The 23,510-nt window shown below is 37.4% G+C and overlaps 2 protein-coding genes across 6 annotated transcripts; one reads left to right on the top strand and one right to left on the bottom strand.

Annotated features, from left to right (window-relative positions):
* Nucleotides 1–147: 147 nt before the first annotated feature.
* Nc73ef (oxoglutarate dehydrogenase Nc73EF) lies at nt 148–16,871 on the bottom strand. 4 transcript variants are annotated; one of them, XM_076806135.1, is made up of 16 exons: nt 16,793–16,871; nt 13,971–14,226; nt 13,465–13,674; nt 11,841–11,961; nt 7,545–7,800; nt 7,215–7,449; nt 6,966–7,145; nt 6,533–6,713; nt 5,904–6,184; nt 5,602–5,830; nt 5,152–5,430; nt 4,852–5,030; nt 4,100–4,534; nt 3,678–3,832; nt 2,807–2,944; nt 148–2,209 (listed from the first exon to the last, which is right to left on the bottom strand). In XM_076806135.1, the coding sequence occupies exons 2-16, from the start codon at nt 14,217–14,219 to the stop codon at nt 2,110–2,112; spliced, it is 3,228 nt and encodes a 1,075-aa protein (XP_076662250.1). In that variant the 5' UTR covers nt 14,220–14,226; nt 16,793–16,871; the 3' UTR covers nt 148–2,109. The 4 variants fall into 4 exon arrangements, with proteins under 4 accessions (XP_076662250.1, XP_076662251.1, XP_076662252.1 ...); XM_076806136.1 differs by lacking the exon at nt 11,841–11,961 and adding an exon at nt 10,447–10,549; XM_076806137.1 differs by lacking the exon at nt 2,807–2,944.
* A 110-nt stretch (nt 16,872–16,981) lies between these two features.
* LOC143365718 (uncharacterized) lies at nt 16,982–22,272 on the top strand. Of its 2 annotated transcripts, XM_076806146.1 has the most exons (12): nt 16,982–17,678; nt 17,754–17,852; nt 17,994–18,251; nt 18,334–18,551; nt 18,952–19,381; nt 19,445–19,739; nt 20,027–20,309; nt 20,374–20,709; nt 20,980–21,138; nt 21,192–21,307; nt 21,377–21,509; nt 21,689–22,272. In XM_076806146.1, exons 2-12 carry the CDS (start codon nt 17,819–17,821, stop codon nt 21,953–21,955), a joined length of 2,529 nt encoding a protein of 842 aa, XP_076662261.1. In that variant the 5' UTR covers nt 16,982–17,678; nt 17,754–17,818; the 3' UTR covers nt 21,956–22,272. The 2 variants fall into 2 exon arrangements, with proteins under 2 accessions (XP_076662261.1, XP_076662260.1); XM_076806145.1 differs by having other exon boundaries at nt 16,982–17,852.
* Nucleotides 22,273–23,510: the final 1,238 nt, after the last annotated feature.

Genomic DNA, 23,510 nt, shown 5'->3' with positions numbered 1-23,510 from the left:
AATCGAAATGATAAAGCAGGATAAACGCATTCACAATCAGCGTGCGGTGCGATGCTTCATGTTCACCTTGAAGAGCGTCCGGTTGCGTCCGTGGAGCGACTGTCAACAGAACACGTGCGAGCTAACAGTTATAAATAAATACCAGGCAATAATTAACACAATTTAATTCGTTAATAAGGCTCTACAATTTTGTGATGTCGAAGCGTTCGCGGTAAAATCAAACATCCCGATTTTCGCTTACGGCTGCGACTTCGACCTTTATTCCTGAATTGTACACAATCCGTCTCGTCGTTATTATGCATATAATAACAAAAAAACTAATGACAAGTGGAATAACAGTACCGTCGTTTGCATTGGACCACATTGCATCTATGATAGTCTAGCGGGTTTGGTATCGCAATACTATCGTTTCGCGTCCTTGAAGAAGGGCTGTTCGCGTTGACGAGTATTCTTCACTGGATAATAAAAAGCACGTTCCGCGTGCCGATACAATATCTTCCAATGAACGTGACACGGTACGCCAGGTATTCCAATCACAAAATCCACCGTTCAAATGATTCGCACGTAGAAGAATATAAATACTGTGTGCCTTCGCAGACTATGCAGCAACCAACCAGCGAGTGCCCGTTGGCGTTCAGGTATGTATATCAATTACAGTTAAATTAGTCTCTAGATATACTCGCTAGACGCTAGCAATTTGTCTCCTACTATCGACGCCCGCCTCGACATCGCGGAAGGATCGTTGAAACTTTTCGAAGGGCAACGTTACGACTCGACCACGCTGTCTCGCACCCTTTGACCTCTTCTCACCTCCCACTGACCGTGGGAGCCCGAATTGAACCGCGTGCGTCTTGCGTAATCCAGGCTAACGCAGCGAACGCGACCTCTTTCTTCACAATTAGTCGAGCCTCCAACCAACCATTTAATTTTTCATTGAAACAACAGAGCGGGGCTGAAAAACTAAATCGATTGGCTGCCTATATCGCGACGGCGTCAAAAAAGAAAAAAAAAGAAAGAAAAAGAACGAAAAATGTGTCGCCGTGTGTAACCCAGCACAGTCTCCTCGAAAAGTTTCGCAGACGATCCTTCGCGCGATCGCAATATTCTATGTACTCGTGGTGAGACACGTATTTACGCTCCGCGTAAATCGCCTCGGTATAAATTAAAAATAATACTTTCTTCTTGTAAATCTTACTCGCGCATCCCGTGGTAATCGTTACTTTTTATCGACGTGTATATTAACAAAATAAAATACAGGACGCCGATGGCGCGAACATTTCCGATCGATGCGAACACGATGACGGTGATGACGATGACGATGATGATGATGATGATGTTTGTTTCTTTTTTCCATTCAATGGATCGTATCTCCAAACAACAGATCTTTAGCAATGAGCAAAACATGGTCGGTCAATTTTTCGTATCAATGTAATTTGCCTTTGACTGTCGATACATTGTTTGCATAACAAAAGCCCCCTGTAGGCTCAAACATACACCTGGCTCAACACTCAACTCTCATACTGATATAAATATGTCACGTATCTTAAAAAAGAAAAATATACAGAACCACATTCAAACATTTAACGAGAACGAAATGCATACATTTACATGAATCACTCATTGCAAAAACGTACGTACAGTTTATGAAGGAAATGAAAACGTTCGATTGTGTGCTTTTCGATAGGATAGAAAGAAAGAAAGAAAGAAAGAAAGTAGAACCGAATGGTGAGAATTGTTTTGCGCACGTTTCTCGATAGGACCATCGACTCGAGAACAAGAACGATATTAGGTCAGCGTGCAAATTCTTGCCCGATTTATCGTTGTATTTTAATACGGAATCGAGCACGAACTTTTTCGCTGATCTAACACCTTTTCGGATCAGCGTGAATACACGTCCACGTCGTTCAACACGGAGACGAATCGTCATCGAGGAAAAATTCGCGCCGGGACGTTAATTCTACAAAATGATACATCAACGGAGAAATTATTCAAGCTACGCTGGTCTCTGCAACGGTGTATGTAGAGCAGGACGAAAAGAATAGAACAAATATATATATAATGCGGGGAAATAAATAAAATGTGTGTTCTACATAGTGCTACGAAGGGTATTTAGATATCGAAAGAGTCGTCCACCAGCTGTTTCAGCTCTTTCAGGTGCTGCATTTTGCTTCCCGTCGCTGGCGAAGCTGCCGTTGGGCGACCGACGTATCTGCAACACAGAACGGGAACCGTCAAAACGTCACGCCAACCATAAACCACCCAAGTTTACCAGCCTATTATCTGCATTCGCTAAAATAAAGCTGCTTGTGAAATTCGATCCGCTTGAGACGTCTCCCATAATATTTCAAAACCGGACTACCGCCCAATTCATTTCAAATTTGACAAATATCTTTAGCAGATGTCCCGTTCTTGTCGAAATTAGAACGGGAGTCAATGTCCGCTACATTCTATTCTTTAGAGGCCATTGTTTTCTATTACCGTTCCTCATGATTTCTAATTATTACTGATATTGTATAGACTGCGGATCTTTATGCAAGATAAGAAGTTCCTAAATCAATTGTAGGGAGCAGAAGTTAAATAAAAATGTATTTCCTTCTATTAATAATTTTGATTAGTAGAAAATAATGCAACGAGACTCTTAAATTCGTTTAATGTCCACAGTTTTACCGTGAATAAAATCCGCAGTCTCCTAATGTACTCGTAAATTTTGACAAAAAAATTTGTGGACATTCTTTGAAGATTGAGAGACAGTTTTATTTGAAAATAATGTTCAGGGAGACCTCTTAAACGCTGGGATTAGTATTACCTCACAGTTCTCTGTACCGGTTTTTCAGATTCTACCGACTGCGGCTCGGGCGTACTCGTCGTCGTTGGTTTAGCCGACGAAAACCAACCACTAAACCACCCTCCGCTACCGTCACTCTTGCCCGACGCACTTCCGCCGCTGCAACATGGCCCAAGTTTTTTTACTTTGCTTAACAAAAAATGAAACAAAAGAGGAACACGCGAAAATCACGTTTCGTCGTCCGAACATTTATTCGATTTCGTGCTAAAGCGTTTCGCGTGGTACCGTTGAGTCAATCAAGTATATAAAGTGAAAAAACGTGGGCCATGTGAACAGCTAAAGGTAGGAGATTAACGAAATTATGGAACCAAGTACGATCGACGAATCTATCCACAATTTTGTTTATATTCGTCTTCTCAATTGGAGAAGATGTTTCTAGTGCTCCGTCGAGGACAGTGTGAACACAAACGCAAACGTGACGCAGGAAATGAAAATCAAATAGAAGGATTAAAGTCTCTCTTCGAGCTTGTTACCGCAGCGAAGGACACAATAATTATCTTCACCATTCTGATCACTCGAGACTCGTAATTAGACTGCGGATCGTATGCATTTATCGGAAAAATTGATCGGTCAAATCAAAACTGAAACGATATTAGAATAATTCAATGATGTATATTATTTTCGAGTTATTAAAATTATTAAAGGAGAAGATCCATTATCAGTTAACTCCTGTTTCTTGCCATTAACTTGGACGATTCTTATTTTGCACAAAGTTCCGCAGTCTACTCGAAATGTGAGATGACAACTATTGCGACCACCGATACACTTCTGCAAAACAGATTCTGGTGTGTACAGAACAATCGTGACTTGATTGTAGATAATAAACACTTACGATACAGAACGGGTTCCGTTCAAAGCTGTGTTGAATCTGGGCTGGACGTACGTCCATCCACCCTGGTTTTTGTGTTCTTCCTGGGCCCAGATTAGCTCAGCGTTGGGATACTTGGCAGACTCCTTCTTCACCAAGTCGTACGGGAAGGGCGAGATCTGTGAGAAGGAAAAATAAATTGCAACGAATGTACACAGCTAAGCAAACAAAAGTTGTCTGCATCGATTACCAGAAATGGGAGTCTAACAGAAAATTATTTCTCTTCTTAACAATTGCAACTCTTTGTCGTTGAGTCTTCGTTGCGTCGCGAAATCTTTACCGCGACCTCCGCACGGCGAATTAAATTTGTGTGAATATTTAGAAATGGTGGACACGATCCGCATAGTTACACGTTACGAAGAAGTGTAGTGGTTTGTCTTGTTTACCTGTTCGACTCTCGCGATAGCGACTTTGTCGTCGAGATTCTTCTCCGTGCGCGCCTTCTTCAGGTCGTAATAGACTTTGCCGGAGCAGAATATCACTCTCTTAACACCACTGGGATTTTGAGCAGCTGGTCCTTCTTCCGGTATCACTCTGAGGAACTCCGTGTTTTCGGTCATCAGGTCGAAGCTGGATTTCGCTTCTGGATGACGGAGCAACGACTTCGGTGTCATCATGATCAACGGCTTCCTGAACGGCAACGCGATCTGCCTTCTCAGGATGTGGAAGTAGTTCGCCGGTGTGCTGCAATTAGCGACGATCCAGTTGATGTCGTGCAACTGGCGCACAGCAAACTCTTCGCTTTCCGGTGGGAAATAATCTGGGTCGTCCGCGGACATTTGGAGGAATCGTTCCAACCGAGCACTCGAATGTTCTGGACCCTGTAATTGCAATTATTCAACGATTAATTAGTTAATCGACTGTAGACCATTTTTATACTAGGCGTGCGAACAAGTTCCGATGCCGTTTTATTCAATTATTTTAACTTGAAAACCAAATATTTCTTCCGACCTCGAATATTTCCATTCTATACAATTTCTTTCATTTCATGAAACTGGTGCGATTTACTAATACAATACTTACGTGTGTAGTAATTTATTAAATTTTTTTATATTTAATGTCAAGAATATTTCAAATAAGAAAGAATTTATTTGCACATCTAACGATAACTTTAAAGAGCATGGGATAATCAACTCACCATTCCTTCAAGCCCATGAGGCTGCAGCATAACAAGACCAGATTGACGGACCCATTTTGCTTGACCACTGCTGATGAACTGATCGATTATGCACTGTGCCGTGTTGTTGAAATCGCCGAACTGAGCCTCCCAGCACACCAACGCGTTAGGGTTCGTCATGGAGTATCCTAATTCAAATCCTGAGGAACCAGAAGAACACGATTTAATTTTATTTCGCTGAAACTCGAATTTATATATTAATTTAATCGCGAGTATAATAACAATGGGAACACCCTGTATCAGAGTTATCATTGCACTTACCAAGTACACCGAATTCAGACAACGAGCTGTTGCAGACCGTGTACGGAGCCTGGTCGGGGTAGAGGTAGCACAGCGGCCTGTAAGTAGCCTTATCCACAGATTGATGGTGAAGCACATGATGTCTGTGCGAGAAGGTTCCTCTCTCCACATCTTGTCCCGACAGTCTAACGTGGATGCCTTCCTTCAAGAGGGAACCGAAGGCCATAGCCTCTCCGAGAGCCCAGTCAACGGTTCTTGCCTCGATCATTTCCATACGTGACTTCAGAATACGTTCAATACCTGCAACACGTTCAGCAATTTAACATTTAAAAAATGAATCATTGTGTTCAGAGAATACAGAATTCTCACATGTAAGAATAATTCGCATAGCTTTTACAATTCGAAAAAATTCTTAAAGTTGAAAAATTGGTCGATTTACAAAATAGTCAGTTTACAAAGTGGTCGCTTTACCTCTGTGGATAACAAATTCAGCAGCATTCGGAGGCGGCGAAGAGAATTTCTTGCCAATGTGGACCAGAGTGTCCTCCTTGATGCCGGTGGGAGATACTTTCAACGGGTCCTTGCCCTCGAAGAAGCCAGACCACGGGGAATCCAACCAGTCCTTGTACTTGATATGGGTCTCTTGTCTAGCATTTGTATACGCTTCTTCGCAGATCTTCTCGTACTTATCTTTAACGTCCTGCGTCGCAAATGTCCGTGTAAGTACTTCACTATAGACAATCATTCCCAACAGAAATAATTTATGTCGGTACCTTGACTTCCTCCTCGGTAACAACACCGTCGCTGATGAGCGATTTAGCGTATTTATCCAAAGCCGGTGGGGTGCTCTTGATCTTGCGGTACATCAGTGGTTGCGTGAACATCGGTTCGTCGATTTCATTGTGGCCATTCCGCCTGTAGGATACGATGTCGATTACGACGTCTTTGTGGAAGGTTGCTCTCCACTCGGCGGCAACCTTGCAGACATGCATCACAGCCTCCGGATCGTCGGAATTCACGTGGAAGATGGGAGCGTTCACTACTCTTGCGACGTCTGTAAAACGGCAATTGTTCAAGTACAATGCAGGTGTGTTGCTTCATAATTAATAATCATAATAAGATGCAACTAATAATATAAACGTGGTCATCCGATAACTTCAATATAAAATCAGCAATTTTAAGTTTCCAGAATATTTTAAAGATCGACTTTGCAGTAAAAAACTTGGGAAAAAATGCACAGTCGTGTGTACTATTACGTAGAATGTTCATTTTTTGTTGAGCAGAACAGAAGAAGTAGAGAACAATTGATTAAAACAGTGTTCTCCGCTTTCCACTTTCATCTAGTAATTTTTATCATAAATGTATAAAATCCACAGTTTATTTATAATTGCAGGCGACTTACCGGTACAGTACGGCGAGGACCGCGAGTGCCTGGGATCGGTGGTGAATCCAATTTGGTTGTTGACAACGATGTGGATCGTACCGTGAGTAGTATAGTCAGGCAAATCGGACAAGTGCATTGTCTCGAAGACGATTCCTTGTCCGCAGAACGCAGCGTCGCCGTGCAGCAGAATGGACATGACCTGAAAGAATCGTTTACAGTGGTTTTAAAAAGGAATGCGATATTAGCATGAGTAGGCTGCGGATTTGGTGCATTTATGACATTTAAAGAATTAGGAAACGCTGTTGTGCTGTTTACAGCGCAATAAAATTATTAAGAAAAAAAAAAAGAAGTGTCTACCTAGCTTCTGTATCTTATAATGAATAGAGTCAATTTATATTTTATATTAACCATAAGGTACTTGAGACTCAAGACACTGTTTCCTGACTCGTACCTTCTTGCCTTCGCCATCACCTCGGTAGAACTGTTCAGCGCGAGTCTTTCCTTGCACTATCGGGTCGACAGCCTCCAAGTGAGAAGGATTAGCAACCACAGCCAGACGGATGTTCTTGTTCGTCACGCGGTTCAGACGCTCGATGTACGTCCCCAAGTGATATTTCACATCACCGGAGCCCTGGAACGTCTCAGATTAGCCGAACAAAATTCATCCGGAGACTAACATGACAACAGATTGTATAGTTACATCATCAGCTGCTTCCAGAGCCGCAAATTGCGTGAATATCTGGCTCAGTGGTTTGCGGCACACGTTGGCGAGGACGTTCAAGCGACCGCGATGAGGCATGCCCATCACGATGGACTCGACACCCAGTTCAGTGGATTTGTCGATCACCTGCTTCATTGCTGGGATCAGGATTTCACAGCCTTCAAGTCCAAACCGTTTCTCTGATGACCATTTGCGAGCGAGGAACGCCTCGAATCTGGAATTGGAACATAGCAATCAGTCGGTTAGCTACCGTACCTCTGGTGGACAGATAAAAGAGTACGAAGGATATTTAGGGGCTGTTCAATATACCCGGTGGCACGAGTTAATCTGGCCAAGATGAGTCTCCTCTCGTCGTGGGTCATCGCCATGATGCCAGGTGTCTCCATTTTCTGACGGATCCAGTTGCACTGTTCCAGGGAGTTGATGAACATGAATTCCACGCCGATGTGGCCGCAGTAAGCGGATTCCAATCTGCTCAGGATCTCGCGGAGCGGCAACGATTTCTCTTTGCCGCCGATAAAGGTCGTAGAGGGCAGCTTGAAAATGCGATCCATGTCCGACTCCTCTGCAGAAATTCATCAATAAAATATTCGTCACCTCCCAGGGACCGGGTAGATCAACATACACGTAATACAAATGCCATAATTTCAAGATGAACACGATTACAACACTTCTGAGCAAATATCACACGTTTATCATACACATGAAAACTGTGACATTTAATATTATACATGTTCGAGCATTTAAATAGACCACCTGAAATGCTATTGATGATAGAAAAATAATTCTGGTGATCTCGAATGACCTTGAATGACCTGCACAATATAAGTCATTGTATTCTCCTTGAAACGACCTACCAGAATATGAATAAAAAATTGAAAAAAATTATTGAGATTGTCAAGATGCACCCAGGAATTATTCAACAAATTTATTTCTTTGGGTATATATAATTAGAAGACAGCTAAAAATTTGGATAGATCTCGTTATTTTTATAAAGTAATGTAGAATAGTCACTTTTGGTGCTCCATAAACATGGCGTTAAAAACACAGAGTTGACCTTTATATCTCCTCTACGTCTCCACCTATAAGAAAATTAATAGTACCAGATTATGATTCGTAGGGCCAAGCAAGTGTCACCTAATTCATTGCTTTTTATGATCAATAGCAAGCTAGATAAAGTGGTCTGTTAAGAATGCTCCAACCTGTATAGTTTGTTTTGCATGTTGTATAATAGAAACAATTCTTCAACGATCTGGATCACTCCTAGATCGTCAGAGAACTGTATCGAGACATTATACTAATGTTTCCTATTAATCTCATTGAACGTACGTTTTTCGAACTGATACTGAAAATGTGAGCTGTGTACTGAAGCCAAAGGTGACGAAAATAAAATTGGCATTTGGTACAGCATAAAATGATGTAAACAAAGTCTGGTACACGTTCAGCTTTTTGTAAAATGTAGAACACTGAGAACTCGATGTCTCATGTATTCGCAAAAACATATGGTATGCAAATAATGTTCATAATAATGCTGCGCGTGTACATGTATATATATATATACTAAATTGTTTGCAGATATTATTAACATGCATAATGTCCGAAAGAATTGCTAGACGCATATAACAAACCTCCATAATATTCGTCAAAGTAGGAACTAAATAGAAGACTGGTAGAAAGAAATTTCGACAGAATGCGAAGCTGTGTATTTCATTAAAGTAGCATTAGTAGGAACAAACAAGAACAAAACCAAAGAACTAATAAAAGAATATAGTAGGTACAAATAGGACTGACTCTGAGATCGTTTGTCACACAGTATACAAAGAAATTAAATCAGAGGAAGCCAAAGAGGTAGTTAAAATGAATAATCTAAGATAGTAGTAGAGTGTAACTTGTATCATTACTGGGCATGGAATGTTATATGATAAGACTGTGGAATTGAAGCATTTATGGCAAGTAGCTGTAATCTAAAACAGTAAAAACATTAAAATAATTTCAAAATGCTGTATCCTACTATTTTCAACCTATTAAACATACTAAGAAGGAAAATAAATTTTCTATTCGTTCCAGTTCGTTGCAATTCAGATGGGAAATTTTTATTTTGCATAAAATCCGCAGTCTACTTATGATATAGTAATGACCACTTATTCATTGTATCTCCTCTAGTTCTTCCAAGATAAAAAACGCTCAAGAGTTATTCCTGACACAAACATATTTACAGCACAGTGTAGCAAACTCGTAATCAATGTCTATACGTAGGACCCAATCACCTTAAAAGTTTGACTACAATACCAATTCTCGTGTGATCCCATAACGAACCAGCGCCTTCCAAAGATACTAATACCTCACAGAGCTTTAAACAGAACTCCCAAATGAAATTGTGGTTATTACATACTTTTCGTTAGAGCAGCTACTCGGTATTGTAGTTCCTGAGAGTAAGTAGTACGAGCTCTCTTCCCTGTGGACATTATAGACTTGAACTGAATAAATACCTTAACGAACGGCGCACGAGCATTCTTCGTTTTACATACTACAGAGAAAATCATGTTTCTCCTCGAACGTGTCTGTATATAATCAATTGCTCACTAATTTGCCTATCCCAACAATGCTACTTGGAATTTCATCGTTAATGCATTAGAGGCGCTGTATTTTGTGTCTAGGAAGAAAGTCTGATGGAGGAGTATGATAAAACAATAATAGAAAGTGTGATATGACAAAAGTATAATAAGTTACAAATGCCTGATTAAGTTAAAGTATAAGTGTGTCGAAAGAACAGTGAAAGTAAGTGCTGCTCGTTACAAGCAGCCCATCCATCCAGTTGTATCTCTTGTATTACAAATTAAATCTTTAATATTGAAGATTTAAGATTTAAGAATCTTTAATATTAAAGATTTAGTTTAATATTATGTAGAGGTGATAACTCGAAAATGTCGGGTCGGAACGAGTCGAGAATTTTGTTCGGAATCAGGACGTGTTCTCGAAAATTTCGAGATTCCGGAGCATATTAAGATTCTCGAATATATCGGGATTCGAAGATAATGATAATAATCAAAATATATTCGAGAACCGGACTCATCAGGTACTCGCCATTTTCGAGTTATGGCACACCTCTGATATTATGATATAGATGTTAAATACTTAAAGTGAGTCACATAGTATCTTTACTTATTTTTTGTTCAGATTTTATGCAGAGTCACTGTCATTAAGGGCTTACCGAATGAATAATAATTATAGAGCAACTCTTGTGGGTGTCTATCATCAAGATCAGCGCTGTTGATGCCGAGTGGATCCAATTTAGCGATATGATGGCCACGGATCTGTCAATTTAATGCCACATTCATACGAACCAAGTAGTATTTAATTCGTTAGACTTATCAACTCATTACAATTAATAAGAATTACTGTGATCGATGCGACCGTTCAAGCACATACGTTGTTCACATCTGTGTACGAGGATCAAACGACACAAACGCATATTATTTTTCTACGGGCATCGTATCACAGTAATTGTAAACAAAACATCAAAAATTATAAGCAGTTTCCTGACGATGGTATTCTAATAATCGAAGCATGTGATGTTACATACATGCCTTCCATCGATAAACCATTTATATGTAAAATTATCTTCACAAATTTATAATTACTTGCTATAGTAGATACAATGTGAAAACATCTTTCGGAAGAAGACAGTAAATGAAAACAGGAAAACGTAAGTAAGTAAAATGCTAAATTGTTTTACCAAACACACATTCCGTATGGTGAGTTGCAACATAGAAAAAGCAGGGCTAGAAAAATAGCGTTGTTCGGGGTCGCATGCAAAGCAAGAATCTCTAAATTGTTTCCTTACCTTAGGCAATTTTTGCAAAAACGTTTAATTGGACAAATACACCGTGGATACTAAAACATCGACTACGAAATAGCAAAACCAGAAATTTTTTCGTTTAAACGTATCTTCGAATCTTACAACCAACATTGGTACAAATTACAAAATATAAATCAATGGACACCGTAACTGTTCCTAGTAAAAACATTTTCAGTATCAGTATGCAACTATCATGGAATAACATTCACATAACACCTTCTTCAGTATCTTTACAAAATCGATCAACGTTCTCATTATTTTTTATCGTGATGAAATTGAAGTTTTACTAACAGAAATACTGCTCCGATCATCTAACCCTTTACGATTCAAGATAAACAATTATAGACACTCTTTTCAGATAATATAGCAAGATTGTAAAAATTTTAGAAAGCTAGATGCTTGACTTTAAAAGGATTGCTGAAACTAAGAAGTTTACTTATTACGTGATATATAGAGAGCATCAGATCAGAAGGAGAAGAAGAATATGAAGACAGTTAAGAAGGAATTAATGTGTATGATAAAGACCATGATCTTCAAGTATGAGAAGAAGTATGATGTACATATTGGGTGAAGGTGTCTTAAAAGCATTGGTACCTCAGAGATATTAACATCCATGTGAACGAAATCGATATGAACAAGGAGTCCAGCAACAAACGTTGCGAATTTTGACACACCTTTACCTTATGGTACACGTAAAAACTAATTAAAGACGTACTTTAAGGAATTGGTTTGGGAAAAAGCCTTACCAAGCATATATTGCCGTAGAACCTGTTCTGGAGACCCCTTGCGGGCTGCATAATGTGTGTGTATCAGGTCTGTTTGCATGATACCCAGTGGGTCCAGATCAGCGACTAAGTGACCTCGAGCCTATATGCCAATGAATAATCCCAAAAGTACCCCAATGTATATAATTCTTTGTATTTGACGAATTTCACTATACACCTCTACATTATAACAGTATAATAACTCTCCCGGAAGTGTAATGGTCAATTATGACTATTTCGTTCATTTCGGAACATTATGCCTTCGAAAAGAGTACATATCTCTGGCACTAATCAAAAAAACATTATCTCTAGCTTTTATTCTGAAATCTATTGCCTTTTATGCGAATATTAGATCCTTATTGACTATGTTAATGTTGATGTTTCTTCGATTAGCGATAGAAAAAAAAATATACAAAGTGATTCAGCTATGTGTGCTAAATTGCATGTAATATTTATTTGGTATATAAAAAAACTGGTTGAAACGAAAGTTGTATGGTTTCAATAGTAGCATTATGATCAAAGAGAGGCTTGAATTCTAAATAAAATTTCTATTCAATTCGATAGGTGCAAGTGTATCACTTTCAGGTGTTTTTTATTTAGGGTGCAATTCTCTTTTCAATTGAAAGATTAAAGTTTACCCTTTACAATAAAGAAACTCAAGATGACTTTTATATCCCGATAAAAGCCAAGCGTTGAAACCAAGCAACTTTCGTTTCCACCATTTCTTCATATACCAAATAGTTTACAAGTAATTTAGGTGGCACACTTAGCTGAATCAGCTTGTATGTAAAATTTTTGATCGATAATTAATAATGAAACAAGAATATGTATATTTTACATTATAATGTGTAGAGTTTCAACATTTACATCGGGAGAAATGTAGTCGAGAAACATGCTTAAGGTAAAAGATGCAGTGACCAACTAATATATTAATGTGAAAAAAAATGAGGCTATTATGCAGTAGTCAAAGATGATTTTCCACTGTTTAATTTAGTGTCCGTGTGAGTATACTCTTTTATTAAGTTTCGACAGCATGAGATAAAAAATTCCATGACACAGCACATGATAGCCCCTAACTTCTATCAATCTCTCATGTTCCAACTTCTGTAACTCGTGTGCAATCATAATACGTGTATTTATTTATTTATCGTGCATTCGAGACACGAGCGGTTTTAATGATTACGATTACTTTGTTAATTGGTCAGAGAAGTTGGACTTAGAGATCGAAAAGAACTCTTCACATGCATTATGATGATAACTTCCCCTTAACATAAAACATTTATATATATATGTTTCCGTAAATCATGCTAGGAATTTGCCGACTGACTCAAATAACGCTATATAAAAATTATAAAAGAAAAGTTTCAATTGTATTGATTGGAAAAAAAGAATAAGTGGAACAACTATAAGCTTTGACATGACAGGGCAACAAGTATAACACACCTTGAACTGAACATCATACTTGAAACGAAATAATTTATACGAAAAAAGATCCAGTACAAAAAATAAAATTGAAAACTTTGCTGTTTGCTCACAAAACATATTTTGCTGGGATAGAATCATAATTGTTCCTTCATTTTAAACACGAACTGGAAGACATACATACCTGGTATGATCGAATAATAGCTTGTACAGCCAGGTGATCGTCAATTATCTTCTCGTTAAGAGGCATTTGACTCAATTGTGACCCACCACCTAGAGGTAATAATGCTCCTAAGGGTATTTGATTATGGCTTGGAGCAAGAGATGGTGGGGCCTGATACGCGAGACCTGGTGCAGCTCCAGCAGTGCTATTACGAAAAAATGCATCCCAGGACTGCGGAAAGATAGACAAATTAGATTAAATTCATAAAAGATCATCGTTAACCCTTTGCGGACGTATGTCTGCTGACCAAGCAATTTTATCGTTCTGTGACAGTGAATACTTTTAAAGAAATTATTACTCTCACAAAATATGAAACAAATTTTTATGAAACGCAACACCTTTCATTTAATTCATATACTTAACTCTTAACAAGGAAAATATATTCGTCGCATTAAGAAGTAAAAATAATTTCTGTCTGCAAAGGGTTAATCATCATTTATGTAATAGTTGAGGAAATTATTACTGACCACGTGCACACTATGGGGATCTTGCAACCACGCATTGTACATTTCTTCTACGTAAGAACTTGTGGTGCCATTTAGGAAAGGTTCTGTGGCTGCACGGCTGTTGTACTTCCTGATTGGATCGTTCACCATCACCTGTGTGGTCCTGGTCAGGGGATGGCTCCGAACCAACCATGATGCAAACCTTTCTGGCCCGCACATGCGTGGCGCCAAGGGGGCCAATGTACTAAATACTGTCCTTGCCTTATACATTTTTTACCTGAAACAGAAATATTTGCATTAGCAAAATTGTAGTAGCTCTGAATATTAATTTATTTGTTCTGAAATTAACTAAATTGCAGTGTAAGGTGCAGACTTTGTTATCAAATAACTAGCAACAATTGTTAGTAACTGTGGTTGTTTATACAAATGAAATAGACAAGATTTGTGCGGAACACACAAAATTCATGCTGCAGTGTTAATTTTAGTCTTACAAGGATCCCAACTGTCCCACTATGATCTTAAATCAAAGAAAAGAGAAAACAACCCTAAAAAACACAAAACAACTCTAGAAACCAGAAAAATATTTTTGTGAATGCCACACATTATCTAAATATTATGTCATACTCCCACACAGGCAGTTATACGTACTTGCACATAAACTGCCTGCCTCAAACTGTGGGTAAATAAGAGTTTCTTATCTACGAGATTAAGCTTTACAAAGATTTCAACATGTTGCACCCATTCAGAAAGTAAATACTTTTGATTTCAGACCAAAGATAAACGTTTCGTCTTTATCAATTCCTTTCTATGGATATTGCCAATTAAAATGATTGTTCTTATCTTCGCTTAGCATAATTTGTGTATTTTGTATAAACTTTGAGTATTCTGTTCAAAGATCAAGAAGGAATACAATGACTACTAATACTTCATAATATAACTTTATCTGCTATGGTATATGTTGTAATATATTTTTAAGGTTTCCTTTAATTTTAATTGTGGAATTAGATTGCACAACGTCACAAGGATGCTAATTTTAAAGTTTGATGTGTGATGAAATCAATTAATCTCTATATTAACACTTCAGCTACAGGGAGCTTATTAATAGGCATTTTATCGACTCTATTATGTTAAGGAGTTTAAGAATCTTCTTTTAAGTGGAAACTCCAGAAGACATTAGTAAATAATGCTACTTCAGAGAACTTATTAGATCATAACTAAAATTGCTACCTATGTAGATTAAATAGAGTATTAGAAAATCATCATTATTCATCTTCGACTATTTGTCTTTTAAAGAAAGGTCTTTAAAGAGAAGTATGAAATGGATAAACCAATATTTTAATGAATAAAACGTTTCGGTGTACTAAATAGTGAAATGCCAGACCTATAAAAAAAAAATTGGAACACACTAAAAATATTCTCTTTTACTATGTCACCAGACAGTCAAATTTCCATGAAATAATTATAGTGCGTTAATGTTGTGTATCAGTCATCTGAAGTACATAAAATTACAATATCTGAATATGCGATCAAGGAAGAATATAAAAACAATAATGCATGTCTGAGAACAGTCTGGTCTGTATGAATAATAAATCCATAGATTAAACGAATGACTAATCCGAACGAGCAACCAGGAAAGTTATAACACGTTGTGGAAACATAAGAAGCAGCCTTTCCGAGTACTCTTTTGATTATAGATGAAAGTGTAAATGTACCTGCAAATGAAAGATAACACTAATTGATTCTAATTCACATAATATAACACGTAAATTATAATGCAATTATTGACCGCGTCTAGACTGCAAATGTTTATATACTCGTAGCATATTTGATCGTGCCATGGGCAATGAAATGTGTCGTAACAAAGTCCCTCGCAATTTCGATATTGTTTTGAATACATTTAAACATTTTACAGAAAAAAGTCAGATCTCAGGAAATTCGTTTATAACACACAAAGAGACAGATTAATGTAATAATGTGATATTAAGTAGTCGAAACAAACTAAAAAATATAAAGATAAAAAATATTTAATAATAAAGCGATATGGCTAAATAGTGACCTAATTGGCAGTAATCCTTTCCGTATGATACGTCATAAAATCGCGGGTGATTCCCGGGGAATTCCTACATCAATTTTCGTACTGATTCGTGTAAAATTGGTGTAGATTTCGAATTAGAAAGCAGTACATACTAATCGAAGCGGTTTCCCGCTACGAAATTAATCGAAAAACAACGAAAAGTAAGAAACTGTCATCGGGACGGTGTCAGCGACCATGTGACATTTGTCTCATAAAAATGAGATTAAATGTCAATCGATCTATAGAGAAGACGTGGTTATTCCAACGGGAAACTGCGCATATAATAAAAAAAGATTGCGCTAACGCAAACCGCAGGAGAGAATAGTCAGGATTATATAGTTATGTTGCAAACACCTATTGCGGTTGCACAACTGCATTCAACGTATGTGCATATACATAAAAATATCTGTTTTCCCGATCTCGACCAGATAATACGGTGACTTACGAAATCGCTTAGCTCGCGCGTTATCAACGAATTTCTTACGAAAGCTGGTAAAATGTCAAAACCACTCGTTGATCGTTCATTCTTTCAAAAATACGGTAAAGGATAATCACATTTGTCGAGTCAGGTGACTATTTTCGGTCTGTTGCAACAATTTTACGTAATCGAAGGACTATTTTGGCTGTGGAAAGTAATTTTTCACCGTTCATCATTTCTCAGCGTTTAGTCGAACGATCAACGATCGTACCTAGACGTCTCGTGGCTGAGTTTTTTTCATTAAACACGATAAAAAAGCGAATCAAACAGAAGCGATGCAAATTCACGTACCTGATGTTAACGCAACCAACTATGACAGGCCTTCCACCATTTGCAACTCACAAGTAGACCGAACTACGTCCTCCTAAAATATATCCGACAAAGAGACCTCAGCGCTCCTAACGATCAAATATTGCAGACCGGTGTCGCGACAATCCGATTTAAAAATTTGCCCGCGTATTTACGTTGTTTATTCGTCGCCGCACCCGTAACATCGCCGATTTTACGGTCGCTTTTAAATTTGTTACCAACTCACAAACGTTTCTAATTCACCAAGCTGCTCGTGCAACCGTGAATCTGTCAGTCCCCATAAATATTCATGACAAAAGACTGAAATATGAGTCGTAAACTTTCATTGCGCATTCCCTCCAGCAAGAATTTAAGAGAACGTTCTCCAATTTTTTATGAATCAGCAGATTTAATTAGATCTAAATCATGCTGAGATTGAAGGTTTTGAAATATTACGCTCGTGGTCGAGAATGCACTTACGCTTTAATTTTCAGCGATATTACCGGGGCATGCAACCTTCTCGAAAACTTTTTGTACCTTTTTCTTTTAATTTCATACGTGTATATATGTAGAATACTGTTGCCGAGAAGACTTAAAAATTCGACAACTCTCAGAGTTGCAACACCATTAATGACTGCATCCTTGTTTTTTGCTAAATCACTCTTGTTAGGGTAATTACTTGCTACTCTTTTTAGACTTGCAAGGTTGCATATCTCCATTGGAATGCAATTCTCAATTTAAATAATGGATGAAACGGAATCTGTGCGTTGCACAGATTTTATTTTTTGAAAATCAAGGCTCACCGCACACGGTTCTCTTTTGAACAAAAGATAAACGATTCGGAGACAAAAGTTAACGTGCAAAAATGTAATCGGTATACAATAGAAGGGTAACCTATGAATTCCAGTATTCGCGTATTTTTATAAGCTCCTTTTATTTTTATACTGTTAACAGTTTTTTACAGCCTGAAATATCATCGATCTGTTTTATTCTATAATGCGAAAATGAGATGAAATTTAATTGAAAAAAATGGATGATAATAAGTCAAAAAAGTGCTTTCCTGGTAATTATATTCTTTTTCTACTTTTCGATGTCCGGTTGCACTTTTTCCATTATCGAAATAAAATTCCTCGGCTGCGTATACTTCGAACTGTCTGCGTTAGCAATAATATTCGGTCATATTTTTATAATTCCATTCTTTCAGTTGAAGATATGAAAGAATGGTTATATCGTACAAGCATAAAATGTGAATCCCTGAAGTGTCATATGGACTATATGAAGTTGAGATGTCGTGACATGCAACAAGATATTCTTGAACCGAAGAATGAGTTTGATGACCCAAGCTATCGTGATTCTAAACTTAAACTTTCTGATACAGATGAATCTGAGACTTCTACACGAATGAATTATAATTGTTTGCAAAAATCATGTGATGCCACCCATGAATCTACAAATGGCAATGGTATAAAGAACTAGCCATCTATTATTATTCTGCAATCTATTGTTATTCTGTAAACACAGGCTCCAAGCTATTTGTATTGCAGGAAATTTAGAGGATTATAACACTTGCCAGAGTCCAAAATTAGGAAACATTGTCCCCAAAATTAATCTCCAATACAAGGATAGGGAAAGAATAGAGAACAAGAGTTATAAAGAGAGGTCGGGAGTTGAAGCGGATAATTTTACTTTTACCAGTCACCCGTTGCTACAGAGTCCTCGCATTCATTCTACACCATTGTCTCCAATATGCAAAGACATATTGGTATTGTATACAACTTTTATAAATCTAATAGATATGCACAAATTTTTGCCTTTATAAGTAGAGTTTTGAATTTGTATATTTTTACTCCTTTGTTGTACAGAATTAAAAACATTGTATTCTCGAATGGCAAATATTTGTGAACACTAGGTTTACGGAGCACAAAAAGTAACTATTTTACATTACTTTATAAAAATAACGAGAATGTATCTCCCCAAATTTTTAGCCATTTTTTTAATGATATATGCTCATAGAAATAAATTTGTTGAATTATTCCTCCATGGATGCATCTTTATGATTTCAACAATCGTAAAGTAAAAATATTAGAACGCGTCCTGTGAATCTAGTATTAGTGAAAACATATGTTGAAGGAGAATGTTGACTGTAATTATTTAATTAACAGTACGAAGAACAAACTGAAGATTGGCATGATTCGTACCAGCAACACTTGTCAGAATATTCTGCAGAACTAATGCAAAATGTTGGTTACTCGAAGAAGCCTTTTAGAGAATTAGATTTGGACAATCAGGACGAGTATACACACCGAGATCTACCATCCGCAAAGCATGGTATTAAATTAAATATTCCTGGTAGCATAACACACGGAAGTGGTGGTAAGAGTAAAGTATATCGAAAAAATGAAAAGAAAGAGAAAACACCTTCTTCTGCATTGCCAAGCAAAAAAGGTTCTGTGTCTAAGTTAGATGATATTGCCTCATTGAAATTTAGGAAAAGAAGAAAAAAGCTATGTGGTTCTACCTCGAAAAGCACGGTAGCTACGAGAGACACAAATTTCGTAGGAAGAAAGGACGCTAAAAGGCGAAAACAGAAAAGTATGAATTAAAAATACCGTACGAATTAATCGTTCTATGAACTTATTATTTCTGTATCTCCAGGTGTTACTAGCGCTCGCCTTACATCAAAATATGCTCAGGCTTCAAAGAAAGTAGTTGAAATTTATCATAACTCAGCGGTAAAGAATGGTGGCACTTCTGTTAGCAATAGTAAACACTCGAGGATTAATTCTCACACAACGTATAGCAATAAATCACCTGTAGGTGCAAGTAAACAGCAAAATGTCTGCACAAAAACGAAATGCGAGAATAATAATTATAAATATAGTTATAACAATAATGAGGATAATCAGCCAATTAGCCCTGTGAAGCATAGTCCGTCTAGACAAAAGACCGAGTAAGTTCTGATAATGTTGTTCATGAGGATTGCAAAACGTGATTCACAGTTAGTCTCATTGACCAATTTCGATGAAATTTTTAGCATGTATATACAATCCAACTTCTACTATTTTTTTTTCCGTAATTTCGACTAAACGCAAGTTTTCCAAAATCTTCATTACATAGCGTCTAGTAAGCTAATCCATCTAGCTTGGCAGAGAAATTTAACTCGTTTGGTCCATTTGTAAAAAATTATGATTTAAAGTGTGTGCCATCAATTATGAGATTGCATATGTTCAATTGCAGGGAGAAACCTACGAGCTCCCATAATCAAAATTGTGCAACAGAGTGTCCGATTGCTCCTGTGTACACGATGGAGAAGTGCAATTCGAATCAATGCCACCAGGCTATTCTGCAGGCACAGTACTGCAACCCATTGACTACTCGTAGCTACGAAATGCCAACGTTGGCTTCGAAATTGAAAAGAGTCAACCGATCGTACTTCAGTAGATTCACTATTAGAAACATACCGTTTGTAGTGGGTACCTCTGTAAATCCGAGTCACAATTTAGGTTTGAATATACAGCAAGTACGTTGGCCCACGTAGAAATGTAGAAAAACAGTCTCTATTATAGATTTCTTTAATTCGAAAGGTCTTGAGTATAATGAAAACGAGACAGCCCACAGTGAACACAATCGCTCCGCTTCTAATTCGTAAAGTTGGAGCGACGAAACCGATGTCTACGTTCATGGGACAGATGAATGACCCGATCAAGTTGTCGCAGATGAATTCGCAAGTGATTAACACGCTCGTGCACAAAGCGAACTCGTTTCTGAGCGAGCCCTTTAATGTATTTGGAAACGAAAGCATATCTTTAAGTTATGGTGCTAAAACGTTGAGAAATTTCAACTTGAACTTGAATCTAACAAACGCGAATGAAGCAGCTGTCGATGATATAATTGAATCCGACAGTTTTGCAAAGAAAAAGGTTCGTGTGAACGGCAAATGTATATTAACGCGGGGATCTTTATGCAAAATAAAAATGGTCCAAGCCATTTGTAAGAAACAGAAATTAAATGACAATGCATTTCCTCTTCTAATAATTTTAACAAGTCGAAAATAGTAGAAGGGTATCGTTAAATTCTTCTAATGTCTTTTTAATGTGCTTGATCAATCTATTTTTGCCATAAATGCATAAAATCCGCAGTCTAACAATTAATAATTAATTAACATTGATATTTAAATGGTGTGCTTACAGGACACTCGTTCAGAGAATCAATTGAATCGATGGAACACAACAAAGATATCTCAGACCGCAGATGAGGCTAAAGTGTTGAAACTATTTTCATCTCAACAAAATGTAAAAACGCGAACGGAAGTTCAGGACAACCAGCAAGTGCAGTCGACAATGAGCAAAGTAAGATCAAAGTAAGATTAACGATTGCAAATTCTGATAAAAGAAAATTCCAGGACAATGAATGCAGCATAGATGTGTGCGAGACACAGTCAGTGAACTGTTCTCAGAATGCAAAAGGAATACGGGAAGTTCTCGTCAATCTTCATGATCAATTTGAAGAGATGAACTCGTGAGTTGCACCGTTGAATCCTAAAATCCTAACATTTCTGGATGTTAGCTCACCTGTAATAAATTCCAGGAAATATGAAAAATTGCAATCAGAATTGGAGAAGAATAACGACAAAAAATTGGAGGAACAAGTATCGAGTTTGGAGAAAGAGTTAAGCACGAAAGAAGACGAGATAAATACTGTTGTCAATCTATATAAGGAGGTAAAATGATTTTAACATTATGTTTACGGAGCACCAGAAATTACTATTTTATATTATTTGATAAAAACAACGAGAATGTGCCATTTTTTAAATAACATATACTCAAAGAAATAAATTTGTCGAATAATTCGTTAAATAATTAAAATAATTTGTTAAATAATAATATTATTTGTTATCAGGTGATGACACTAAAACAACAAATGAAGCTGCTTCAGGAAAAGAATAGTTACGTCTGCATATCGAGTGAAATTCCAATCGGATTAGGTCAGCCCCATTCACCCATGCCATTTATGTTCACAAAGTCGAACGGGACAATTCTACAGCAAAAGCTTCCTCAGAGAAGAAAAAGTAGTATCGTCGCGACGAAGGAACCCACCTCCCTCCGACTAGCTAGCCTACTACGGCAAATTCAAACATTCCAAAAGCAATTGAGGCTATCTTCGTGATAAGAATGTGTATAATTTTTTAGGTGAGTTCAGCCATTCACAGACGTACTCAATACACGATTCTTGTTGTACACAGAGTGAATTACCAGAAACATTACACAAATATCCCCGTTGGAGTTGAGGATAAAAAAGAAAATGTCGAAGACGATTTTAGAGACGAAAAGTTGATGATTGTTTTCAAGGTTTCAAATGGTGCTACGTATTTTTAACTTCATACCGACGTAGCAGATGTTAAAACGATTCTAGCGGCCTAGTTTGGTACGACCTTGGAACGACCTTGAAATGAATGTTGGAAAAAATTGAATATAAGTGGCAGATTGTACGTACCTGTAGTTCCTTGACGATTGATGGGGAAATCTAATGCCCGAAGAAACCATACAGGCATTGATCCCTCTGATTTAACGTTTTGGGTCCAAGATCATCTCAAGGCTATACTACACTAGGTTGAAGAACTCGTCTTGACATCAACTATATCACTATGAAGCTAAAAAGATACAATGCTATTTTTTAAAAAAATCTCTCGAAATTCATGTAAAACAACAAATTCGTTCATATTACTGTCTCGCAATTTTTATCCTCACTAGCAGAGAGAATTGAGTGTTCTGTTTTTCATTACTCGCTTTGTGTATTTCTACAAAAATAGATGAAATCTTAAAATAGCTAGACAACATAAATTTAACGATACTGTCGGTTGAAATTCATTGAAAGAAGTAATAAAAGTGTTACAGTAAAAAGATGATCTTTTCAATTCGATTTTTCAGAAAATTATGAAACCGGGGATGAGTAGTGTATATTTAGGTATGGATTTCGCAATTTTTTTTGCCCAAATTCAATCTAAATTCGAGTATTTTTTAAGTTTATTTCGAAACTCGCAAACTGCAAGAGGTAGAAGAGAAAAGTTACTTTCTTTCATTAGAAGAAAGTTGAAGGAAAAATAAGTCGAAAACAGCCGAATTTTTAACTCTTTCGGAATAAATTTGGACAGCGAAAAAATCGCGCATTCAATTAGGATAATTTTCCAGAATAAGAGAAACACTTGTAGCGGTTCATACTCTTCTTTTATTCGATTCTGCGTGCTACCTCTTATGACGTATAATATTGATTTGTATATGCGTATGGTCTTATGGTATTTATGTATGCAACTGCTTGTATCTATACATACCGTGTATATGTATATACATAATCACACGTTTACGAACTCGAAGGATAATAATTAACATTTCAACATGTCTTTTACCCTCGGCTTGTATGCACCTATATGTCTAATACATGATCGAACGAAAAAACTTACCGTTAACATAGTGTTCTTTTTTATTCTTTCAGTGTCAGCGCTAACGTCTAGGTACCTCGTGAAAAATTTTTATTTGAACCATGTCGATTTCGTCTCGTCGAAACTAAAGTACCCGTCTGCAGATTCGTGTCGACTCGCTGTCAACGGAACACGAACATCGAATTCGAGCGACCACAGAAATGTTTCACCCAAGCAACTGCACATTCTTCTTGCAAATTTCATTCCTGCTCTTTTTTTCTTTTTTATACGCGCAAAGACACACCT

The sequence above is a fragment of the Halictus rubicundus genome, chromosome 2 (assembly GCF_050948215.1).
Source record: "Halictus rubicundus isolate RS-2024b chromosome 2, iyHalRubi1_principal, whole genome shotgun sequence".
In the NCBI taxonomy this organism is placed as follows: Eukaryota; Metazoa; Arthropoda; class Insecta; order Hymenoptera; family Halictidae; genus Halictus; species Halictus rubicundus.
Note: the sequence above shows the minus strand (reverse complement) of the source record. Positions and strands in the feature narration are given on the sequence as shown.

Coding starts and splice junctions, on each gene's coding strand:
- Nc73ef (XM_076806135.1), bottom strand. CDS start 14,219: ATGTATAAGGCAAGGACAGTATTTAGTACATTGGCCCCCTTGGCGCCA. Junction 7,801..11,840: donor TCTACGGCAATATATGCTTG/GTAAGGCTTTTT, acceptor GAATTTCTGCAG/AGGAGTCGGACATGGATCGC. Junction 5,431..5,601: donor TGAATTTGTTATCCACAGAG/GTAAAGCGACCA, acceptor AACGTGTTGCAG/GTATTGAACGTATTCTGAAG.
- LOC143365718 (XM_076806146.1), top strand. CDS start 17,819: ATGGATGATAATAAGTCAAAAAAGTGCTTTCCTG. Junction 17,853..17,993: donor GTCAAAAAAGTGCTTTCCTG/GTAATTATATTC, acceptor CCATTCTTTCAG/TTGAAGATATGAAAGAATGG. Junction 18,252..18,333: donor TGAATCTACAAATGGCAATG/GTATAAAGAACT, acceptor TTTGTATTGCAG/GAAATTTAGAGGATTATAAC.